The following is an 11,906-nucleotide window of genomic DNA, read 5'->3' as shown; positions in this document are numbered from 1 at the left end:
ATGATGCAATTTCAATATTTTTACAGTTATGCAAATCCCTTTGGGGTTTGGTTCATATAAAGCAAACTTTGTTAGTGTGGTTTATTTGAAGAAGTGTAAATGGTGGCGTTTGAAAACTGGTGCACAACAAACAAACTCCGGTGTGTTTGAACTGAAAGATGAACGAAAGACAGACATCTAAACGAACCAAAAACATGACATGCGACGCTGTGACAACGATGCTACAAATAACATTATTACACAACAGCGTGCTGAAAACAAAATGAACACAGTACAAATGTGAAGCGATGACGATGACGAGGTGCTGACTTTGAACATTTGGTCAGAAAGTCAAAATTTGAATATGCTAGAAAACAATGGACAAAGATGCTCTGGTGTTCAAAACGTTCAGCAATTAGTCAAGAGACTGTATTTCAACTGTAGATGTGTAACTGTAAATATTTTTAAATCACTTTAGCATTTTTTTCCTGTGATACACTTTGCATGATTTAAATGATATACCTAACTGCATGTTGTTCAGTGCACTTTTGCACACACACTGGTCATATATTGTGTAGTTCTTCTGAGAGTGCTCCATGTAGGGGAGTGGGCTAGACAAACCACCTACAGGATACGCTCTTTTCCCTCTATGCTCCAGGCACTGTATTAGAAATGCTTCTTTTAAATATTACATTTCTTTTATTTTCTATAGCTATATTATTTATATCTAAAGTTTAAAAATGTATATATTTGGCCTATTTTTGATAGCTATAACTTTAAAATTGTCTTTGTTTTTACTTCTTATTATAATCCATAACTTGGATTTTTATTGATATATTATTTTTTTAAGGCCACAGGTGGTTGTATAAGCCTTTCAATACAGATACTGTGTATGTCTCAAATAAAATTCTAATTTGAGTGAACATGTTTCCAGACGACACATTGTCCTAAACATACAATTCAAACCAACTAAAGAGTGTATCCTCTAGACTTTTGTAGAGTCATTTCCAACTTAAAACACCCGGTGATGTGCAAAACCCATATTATAAAGCAGTCTAAAATGTTGCTGTGAACAATATTTAATCTGTTTTAAAGTATCAGGCCAAGCGGTTCAGTTTGCTTCACTGTTCCATTCCATGTCGATAGGGTTTCATATTCTACTGTGGTGCTGATAACGGAACTTTTTGGAATGTAATACAAATGCGCCAACCATGTAATATAAACAGCAATATGGACGATTATCAGATAGACTGCCTTTTATCTGATATTTACTTAATTAAATAACAGAAAAAGAAATTGCGTGTTTCCACTTAACCAGCTATGGAGAAACAAGTAGCCAGCCAACAGAGTATCAATGCCATCCGTCATCTTAAGCATACTTAAAATTCTGGGCCGAGAATGGTGTATAATTATACCACATCATACCAGGCTCACATGTAAAGTGGCTTTAGTTTTTTTTAGTTATGGAATTGTATTTATTCACATGCACATATACAGTTGAATCAAAATTATTAGGCCTCCTTTGAAAATGTTATCTGTGCTGAGAAAATTGACATGTTTAGACAGTTTTAGATATTTGTAGCAACTAATTCCTATTCATAAAACAAATTAATGTCGTCTTTGACATGGTGAAGGTGCGTAAATTATTTTATACTAGATACTCGTATTCAGCTTAAACTGCAATCAAATGCCTAACAAGGTTATTATGTTAATTAGGTAAGATTTATTTTGTAAGCTATCGGACAACAGTGGTTTGTTCTATAGACAATCAAAAAAATTCAACCCCCCAAAAAAACAATATATATATATATATATATATATATATATATATATATATATATATATATATATATATATATATATATATATATATATATATATATATATGTATACACACACACACACACACACACACACACACACACACACACACACACATATATATATATTTATATATATATATATATATATATATATATATATATATATATATATATATATACATAAATATATATATATATATATATATATATATATATATATATATATATATATATATATATATATATATATATATATATACATACATATATATCTTTAGGGGAGCTAATAATACTGAAATAAAACAATACATTTTAAAAACAGCTTTTATTCAAGCCAAACTTAAGTAAATCGGACTTTCACCAAAAGAAAATAAAAAATATTATAGGAAATACTGTGAAAATTAATTTGCTCTGTTGATCATTACTTGGTAAATAATTGAAATAGAATTCAGATTTCACAGGAGGGCTAATATTTTTGCCTTCAACTGTATTTGTATTCTAATCAAAATGTGCTCTTTTAATATTTGTATAATAATCAAATCAGCTATTATTATCTTTTCTTTAATCTAGTTTTTGGAGTGTACGATATATTTTCCTTATATTTTTGAATGTGCTTACTGTAAATCTACACTTTTTACATTTCACGCATTCACATTTCAATAATCCAGGTGAAATGATGGCAAACACTGGGATAGATTGGGTGATCACTTTAGCCTTAAGTGAAGTGCAGTGTGACTGTGGCTTTATTCGGATACACACACTGTAAAACCCAAAAAGTTAAGGTAACTCAAACAATTTGAGAAAAAAACGATTGCAACAAAACATTTAAGTTCAAAAACTAATCACAATGAGTACTTTGAATCTAATCCAATTGAGTAAACAAAGCAATTTGAGCACAGTAAAACCCAATAAATGAAGAAAACTTAAACTGTTTGAGGAAACCGATTGCCACAAACCATTTGAGTTAAAAAAAAAAACATATTCTATATGAGTACTGTGAACTTAGTCCATTTCAGTTGAAGTTGAGTTGTTTAATTAACTCGTTGCCTTCAACACAGAGTTCAAAAACTACATTTTCAGTCAATTTTGAGTTAACTACACTCATTTCATATGAAAAAGTTGTCTGTTGGGTTTTACAGTGTATAAATGGGTTAATTAATTGAAACTGCTGCATAATTGGTTGAGAATGTGCATGTAAATGACTGCCATGTTGCTATTTTTTCTCTACAAACCACTTTCCCTACCCTTCTGAAAAAAAATACACATGTACTGCTATAAAATAACATTAAGTTATATCATTGTAATCGTATTTCGGACATTAAGGACTGGCTCCAGCACAAACACTGGTTTTCAGTTTCAGCGCGAGGTAACCTCAAACAGCACATATGATAAACATCCTCTATTCTAAAAATATGACCCAATGACACGAAAAGCCAAGTGCGGTCAGGCTTACAGTGAAGTGCTGTGGTTGAAGGCTATGAGGGGAAAAAAGAGCAGGTCAGCGATGGTTGAGCTGAGCGAGCTGCAACGACGACGGCTGTTTGTATGGTCCTCGAATTTCCTCCAGAGACTCAGCCAGCGATAAGAACGACGGACGTTGATCAGGGTTGAAGTCCCAGCACTGCTCCATCAGTGAATACACCTGCAGGAGATCAGTGTGCAGAAGAAAGGGTAGATGTTTATCACGCTTATTTTTTAAAAAATGTATACAGTTGAAGTGAATTATTGAATCATTAGCCCCCGTTTATTTTTTCCCCAATTTCTGTTTAACGGAGAGAAATTTCCCATTTCACATTTCTAAACATAATAGTTTTAATAACTCCTTTCTAATAACTGATTTATTTTATCTTTGCCATGACGACAGTAAATAATATTTGACTAGATATTTTTCAAGACACTTCTATACAGCTTAAAGGTACATTTAAAGGCTTAACTAGGCAGGTTAGGGGAATTAAGCAAGTTATTGTATAATGATGGTTTGTTTTGTAGACTATCAAAAAAATATAAAGCTTAAGCGGGCTAATAATTTTGACCTTCAAATGGTGTTTATTCTACCTAAAATAAAACAAATAGGACTTTCTCCAGAAGAGAAAATATTATAGGAAATACTGTGAAAAATGTTTTGTTAAGCGTAATTTGGAAAATATTTAATACAAAAATAAAAATGATATATAATTTATTTCAGACTTTTGAATTCAACTGTAGTGTATGTGCTGTATAGTTTCACTCTACCTCACGAGGACAGCCTGGAGGGCATGGTAATCTCTCATTTTTCTCCAGGAGGGAAATCAGTTTAACAACAGTCATCTGACCGTGGACCGTTCCCATCATGTCTGAGAATTTCTATGGAAAACACAGTCATAAGTCAATCAAGTAAAGAATTACTGCAAATATAGAACTAAATGTCATTTCAGTACATTACCAGCATAGTGTACCTTTCTTACATGAAACACAAATGGTGAAATTAGTTTACATAATGTGTAAGCTTATAATAACTAAGAGCTCTATTTTAACCATCTTGTCACAAAGTCTGAGGAGCATGATGCTAAAGCATTAAGAGCGTGTCCGAATCCACTTTTGCTATTTTAAGGATGGAAATATACAGTCTAACAGTGTTGTGCTTATTCTCTAAATGAGTTATGGGTGTGTTTTGAACATAACATGCTTTAAACTAATCAGAGTCTCATCTCCCATTCCCTTCAAGAGTCAGTTAAGTCGCGCGTACATTTGCTATTTACAAGGCGACTTTGTAAGGAGAAAAACTGAATGTTTTAATATCGAGAAAACAGTTAAACAGACCATCTGCAGTGAGAATAAAGAATGAGCCTCCTCCATTCGACCTCTTTACTCCTTTACTTTCGTGAAGTAAGGAAATGGTGGAAACTTACTCCACTGAAGACATTCATTAGCCTATATGTTTAATTTCTTCTCTTTTTTTATTATTTTTTTTTATTTGTAGAAGCAATAAACACAGTACAATGATTCCACTTATGAGAATACATTTCCCACTGCTAAACAATCTTTACAAACTCTAAAGTAACAGAGCACAATAATAAAAAAATATAAATAAAAGTTTCATCAAATACAATATATAAAAATAACAATAAAATGGTAACATAAAATTATCAATACTAAATATACAAAGGTCAGAGAGGGTCAAATCTTTATTTATTTAATCAACTTTAGGTTCTTATCAACTGTGAATTCCTAATTTAAAGAGAGGATTAAGAGGGGGAGTGCAATGGGTCGTAAATTGAAAAAATGTTTGTTATGTGGATGGGAATTAGATAGTAATATTTTTATATTTCTATGAAGATTGGATGGAGCAATCTAATGTAATCAGTCCACTTGGACCAGATGTTTCTAAATGCGTTAATTTGGAGTCGAAGGGAGAATGTAATTTTTTCCATCACATAAATATTATATACTATCTCTAGCCATTCTTGGGTTGTTGGGGATTCAGGAAGTAACCAGTGTCTTGTAATTGCTTTTTTGGCTGCGATTATTAAAATATCAAGTAAGTATTTATCAGATTTACATATTTGGATATCAGAGCTTCCAAAATAAATAACTATAAATTGAAAGTGTAGAGTGATATTAAGTATGTTTTCTATCACTATATGTTTAATTTCTATTGTGTTTTATTTCTATTGTGTTTCTATTTCTATAAGTGTAAAGATTTAATTTAGTTCTAATTTCTAGTAAACAAATAAATGAACAATAATAACGAAGTGTGGTGAAAAAACTAAGTTATATTCAAACACATATCCTTTTCTTATACCCCATATGGTGTACAAATCAAATTGTCATGCTTTAACTGAAAAAAGCCCCAGCGAGGTGAAGAAGGCATGGAGGCAGTGGTTTTTAAATTTATGTAGAAAATAAGATTTTTTTGTAACATTTTAATCCTTTAATTATTTTATGTGTAAAGATATTTGTGTATTGCTGTACATCCTGTGTGTATTAAGCAATGTGTGAGTGTTTTGGACCTGCGTAGATGCAGAACTAACGCGCTCTGCACTGGACCAGCTTTTAGTTGGTCAATGGTGCAGTCTCAGTTCCTCAAAATAGCAATGTACCTAACACACCCTTCATTTTAGACCAGCACGCCCAGAAGTTCACAAAGTGGCACAAATGAATCTGCTATTTAAACAACATGGCAGAAAACGTGAAAATTAAAGTTGCGCTGGTCTGAAAATAGCAAAAAATCAGTCCCTTTAAGGCAAGTCATTTTACTCGGCGGCCATCTTTGAAACCCCTCTCAGGCGGCATGCTTGGACATTCTGTCTGACGGGGGAAACATTAAACTTTTCCAAAACTGCTTGCCAAGCTTAAGAACTAAATTTCATATTCAGAATCACCAATAAAATTAAACAACAACTGTCTCTTTAGTTTATTTCCAAACATACAAATCACACAAAATCTGTAGAAACTCATGTCTGGTCCGAGCCTCTCCACCAGAGTATCGTCAAACTATAGCAATCGATGATTGACTTCTGTACTAGAAGGCGGGCTTTATTTGCCATATAGTGATCGATGATTTTCTCCTGTACTAGTAGGCGGGGTTTATTCCCTATATTGACCATTACACTTTTCCCCATTTTGAAAAGATGCGAGTGACATGTCTTGTGTATTCTATAATCTTTGTTGTGACATATATCCTGTGCCTTATTGCGCAGGGTGTATGATAGGGCCTTAAAGAGTGTTTCAAATCCAATTTGCATTGACCAAGGGCAAGATATTCCGTGAATAATGAATTTTGGTCAGGCTTTGGCAAAAGATGAAAATTCTGTCATTATTTATTGAGCCTTTAATTTTTCCAAACCTGGTTGTGTTTCTTTCTTCATTTCAACACAAAAGAAGCTATTTTAAAGAATGGTTGAAACCTGTAACCACTGACTTCCATTGTATTTTTTTCCCCCTTGTATAAATGTCAATGGGTTTCCAACAGTTTAAAAAAAAAGTCTTCTTATAAGTTCAACAGAAAATGAGACTCATCAAGATCAGTGACGGGAATAATAAACTGCGATACTTTATTTAGTAGAGTACTGAAACGAGTTACAGTTTCCCTGTTACAATGCTGTTGCTGTTACTGACAATAAAAGTCATTCATTCATTCATTTTCTTTTCAGCTTAGTCACTTCATTAATATGGGGTCGCCACAGCCGAATGAACCGCCAACTTATCCAGCATATGTTCCAGCTGCAACCCATCTCTGGGAAACAGCCACACACACTGATTCACACTCATACACTACGAACAATTTAGCTTACCCAATTCACTTGTCCCGCATGTCTTTGGACTGTGGGGGAAACCAGAACACCCGGACGAAGCCCATGCGAACGCAGGGAGAACATGCAAACTCAACGCATAAACGACAACTGACCCAGCCGAGGCTCGAACCAGCAACCTTCTTGCTGTGAGGCAATAACACTACCTACTGCGCCACTGCGTCTCCCTAAAAGTCGCATATATATCCATAATTGAGAACAATGAATTGGTTTTCATGCGAGCAGCGTCTCTCTCATCCATAGGACCTTTCTTTCTCTGGGGTGGGTGTGTGTATTCGGGGCTGGGGCAGGACGCATAACCAACCAGTGATGAAGATTGGTGTGTCTGTAAACGTTGTGTAACTGGGAACATGAAGATTGGCTTTGATAGATAACATTTCCATCATTTGCTAATCAGAGGCAAAGTAGTGTGGGTGTTCAAACACAAGCACACACACAGTCAGTGGCACACACCAAAGACCAGGAGTCAGAACGATGGCAAATGCAACAAGTTCAAAGCTATCTTTTGCAAAATTGGAAATATAAGCACTACTTTTCCCTCGTTGAGAAGAAAGGCAAGAATGTTTATGATAATATTTATAACAATATGTTGAATTTGGCGTCACAGTTGCGCAGTGGGTAGCATGATTGCCTCACAGCAAGAAGGTTGCTGGTTCGAGCACCAGCTGGGTTAGGTGGCATTTCTGTGTGGAGTTCTCCATGTGTTCACGTGGGTTTCCTCTGGGTGCTTTGGTTTCCCCCACAGAAGGTGAGTTGAATAAGCTAAACTGGCCCTAGTTTATGAGTGTAAATGCAAAAGCATGTGGGTGTTTCCCAGTGTTGAGTTGTGACTGGAAGAGCATCCGCTGCATAAAACATATGCTGAATAAGTTGGCGGTTCAATCCGCTGTGGCGACCCCTGATTACATAAGGGACTAAGCCGAAAAGAAAATGAATGTATAAATGATATGTTGCATTTGATGGTTGCCTCTTAGATTGTATGACAAGAACATTAAAACAGTGTAGATTAGTGTAAAATATTTTATATTTATTTATTAGTCATTTGACAATTTCTATATTTTTAAAGTAATGCGATAGTTACTTTTCCTGGTAATTAGTTACTTTTATAGTTATGTAACTCAGTTACTAACTCAGTTACTATTTGTGAAAAATAACTAGCAATGATAACTAATTATTCTTTTAGAGGAACCTGCCCAACAGCAGGGCTATTCAATTAGTTTGTCATGGGGGCCGGTTCATGAAAAGCATCCCAAACGAAGGGCCGGAGAGATGTGACTTGCTATATGAGTGATGACACAACTACATAAATAAGCCCATATGCTGTATTTGTGCTCATAAAGACACCCACGTTGGCTTTTTCTACATTAAAATGTTAATATATAGAGTTTTAAAACAACATAATATCACTGCATTGTCCAACTGACCTTTTTTTTTTTCAAACATTTAAAATGTTGTATTTTGCACAACAAAAGCAGTGCATTGCTGAAGTATGGCTTTTTCTACATTCAGACACATTCATATGTTATGTTATGAACAGCATAACAATTAGGGATGCAACAATTATAGATTTTGGTTGGCAGTTATAGTCTGAAGAATAATCCTGGTTTCACGGTTATCACGTCTAATGTAAATTTAAGCTTTATATTAGGTAAGTAGCTATTTAGATTAAATGTTGTTGCCATCTGTGTTTATGCACACATAAGCATTTTAATAATAATTGTTAAAATTTTTTGTTTACATTGCACTGAAAGGCACGCACAACTCTCACCGTGAGATGTTTTCTACTGCGTGCGCCCGGAAAGTCGCAAGCGCGTTGCTCCACTTGTGCGCGCATATTGTCATACTTACATTAGCAATAACAAACGCAAGTGGAAAAGACGTGATATGGGAACGGCCACTGGTATAGTTAATCCGGTGTGAGTGCGTATTAGCCTCAGTGTACATAGCCTACTTGGAACTTTAAACTAGCGCACAGGTGACAACTTGTCATAACTTTTACATGCAACAGAAATGCGCCTTTACGATTCTTTAACTGTGAGGAACTAAAGCGCAGTTAATAGTGAAATCAGCTAATCGTTGCATCCCTATTAATGATTACAGTGCATTGTACAAAAGGCATTTTCTACTAAAGATAACCAAATGTTTTTGGCTGTCCGCACCCTCCGCTTATGGTGACTCACGCTCTGCGCCTCTGCAGCTCGTGCTGTATTGAACAGACAGACACACTTCACTTCATAACTATAGTAGCTGTTTTTCGACTGAACTAAATTTATTTTTGATGTCTTGGTCACACTATTTGGAGGGCTGGAACAAACTGCCCCGGGTTTGGCCCGCGGGCCACCAATTGAATAGCCCTGGGATAGAGGTTCATGTCATTTTTTTGGTGAAGTCAGTGAGATTTTGGGCTTGTCCAAATATCCACACTTGCAGATGTTTTTTTTTTTACTTACCACTTAAACTGAATTATTATTTCCGTGCAAACAATCACTTTAAACACTACTGAGTGCAACTTTACTTGAACATTAATATCTGATTTAAAAAAAAAAGGTCATAAATGGAAACGTACCGAAGGAGGGCTTAGTCGATGGCTACAGTTAGTCAAAATCTCATAAAGGGTCACAGCAAAAGACCAAACGTCAGAGGCAAAGGAAAACTTGCTCTCCTTCAGGCACTCTATGGCATACCTAAAAAAAGAGAGAAAATAATAAGAGGTTGATTTAAAGGGATAGTTCACGCAAAAATGAAAGTTCCCTTATTTATTCTTTCTTCAGTTGAACACAAAAGAAGATATCTTGAAAAATGCTTGTAGCAGGTACCCATTGACTTCCATATTAATTTTTCCCCTAAAATGTAAGTCAATGGGTTCCAGAACTCAGCATTCCTCAAAATATCTTCTTCTTTTGATGTTAAATAGAAGAAAGAAAGTAGTGAATGGTGACTTAATGATGGCAGATTTTTCATTTTTGTGTGAACTACCCCTAATAATTCAAAGACAAACTGCAAGTTCTTTTTTGAATCAAATGACATTCAGCAGAATCATTTCAGTATTCTAACACTCTTTGTATCGATCAAAATGAAAGATAAGTATACTTTCACTGGGTGACACAATAGAATTATGGCCATAAATCCATTAACAGATCATGTTTATTTAATAAAAGTGTCCAGCGGGATGTTCTCCTCCACATGGGAGCACATTACCCATCATCCCCAAGCCATTTAATCTTACCAGAACACAGGACTGTCCCCGTCCTCTCGAACACGATAGTAAATGTCCCCTTCGGGAATGTACTTGGTCAGGCCAAAGTCACCGATCTTCACCACCCCTTCATTCTCCAACAAAACATTGCGCGCAGCCAGATCACGATGGATATAGCGCTTGGAGTGCAGATAGTCCATTCCCTACAGGACAACAGGACACAGAAACATTATTCAACAGACATACTGATATTGAACTAAATCATAATTAAATGGAGTAGAACAAAAAGAAAGCATCACAAAAACTCGTTTCACACTGATAAATCTTTTATATTTTATGTTTTTACTTTTTGATTCTTGTCCACATCTGTGGTTTTCTAATTATGAGGAACTTCCATTGAAAAGAATTAAAGCATTTCATTTCAAATAATAACATTATGCTACAAATAATCCATATATACATTTTGTGTTTAATTTTTATCCATGTTTACATTGTATTCGTTTTTTATTTGACTCAGTTTTCATTTTTCATTAAATCAGTTTAAATTTTATGCAGTAGGGATGTAACTGTATCAGAATTTCACGGTACGATAATACCTCGGTATGAATGGCACGGTACGGTATTTATTGAATAATTTACAGGAAAAACAAAACTAATGAAAAGACTCGAAAAAAGTGCCAAAAGTGTTTATTTACCTTAGCACTGAACATATCAATGACATACAAATTAGCCATCTATCTGTAAGTTTTGAAACAGGAACTTTAGTTTTTCAATTTTAATAACAAAAAACTATTAAACCATATAAAAAAAATAAAGTTTCAATTTAGTATTGTTGAAAACTCATCACATTCAACATTTAATCACTCACTTACTTAGATAGAGATGTTTTTTTTTTTAAGGAAAATTATCATATAAATATAAGCTGGTAAAAGCTGGGATCTCTGGGCATGTCCCCTGCAACAGAAAAAAACCCCTCTCATTTGGGACTGAGGTTTCTGAGACAGAGAGAAATGATTTAGCCAAGGTTGACAGCAGGGGGTAATGCTGTACTTTGTCTTTCCACCACTTGAGAGGACAAGCCATGAGTGAGATAGAGGTCTCTTTGCGGTACAAGTCAATGTCTGCATCAATCTAACAAGTGTGCTGTGTTCTGCAGTCCCCATGACTGTTTTTAGTCGTATTCCTCGACTTATATTTCACCACAGTCTGGCAGTGCCTGCATACTGTTTTTTTCTTTGTCTGTCACCTTTTCTCCTTTTTCGTATCTTTTTAGAAAGAAACCGAAATGCTTCCACACATCCGATTTAAAACACGCTTTAGGTTCGATCATTTCCAGCTCTTTTTCTTCCCCGCTACTAGCAACACACTCCATTTCCGCATAACTGGATCTGTAGTGACAACAGACCGCAAAGGATGATGGCCATGCCTAGGCTGATGGAAATTGTAGTTCCCGCTACCTCCCGTTCGCTTCATTCGCCTAAGAAAACTTTTCTCAGAAATATAGTTTTATTGAGTCATGCGCCTACGGTAATATTGAAAAAAATTACTATTGTGGTATGACGGTATTTACAATATTGTTACATCCTTATTATGCAGTAATTAATAGTCACCAAAAAT

The 11,906-nt window shown here is 34.9% G+C and overlaps 1 protein-coding gene across 5 annotated transcripts in view; it reads right to left on the bottom strand.

The window, feature by feature from the left end:
* Positions 1 to 2,199: 2,199 nt before the first annotated feature.
* The window catches only part of tyk2 (tyrosine kinase 2), a 72,629-nt gene continuing 62,922 nt past the window's right edge, over positions 2,200 to 11,906 (bottom strand). For 4 of the 5 annotated variants that reach the window (XM_087245074.1, XM_087245076.1, XM_087245073.1 and 1 more), the window contains 4 exons: positions 10,320 to 10,492; positions 9,660 to 9,777; positions 4,035 to 4,145; positions 2,200 to 3,444 (listed from right to left, as the gene is read on the bottom strand). In XM_087245074.1, the coding sequence (XP_087101200.1) occupies positions 3,301 to 3,444; positions 4,035 to 4,145; positions 9,660 to 9,777; positions 10,320 to 10,492 (546 nt within the window). In that variant the 3' untranslated portion in view covers positions 2,200 to 3,300. Of the gene's footprint in view, positions 3,445 to 4,034; positions 4,146 to 4,757; positions 7,105 to 7,836; positions 9,778 to 10,319; positions 10,493 to 11,906 lie in introns of those variants that run through there. The other variant, XR_015481147.1, reaches the window with a different exon arrangement.

The sequence above is a fragment of the Danio rerio genome, chromosome 3 (genome assembly GCF_052040795.2).
Source record: "Danio rerio strain M-AB ecotype USA chromosome 3, GRCz13ab, whole genome shotgun sequence".
Taxonomy (NCBI): domain Eukaryota; kingdom Metazoa; phylum Chordata; class Actinopteri; order Cypriniformes; family Danionidae; genus Danio; species Danio rerio.
Note: the sequence above shows the minus strand (reverse complement) of the source record. Positions and strands in the feature narration are given on the sequence as shown.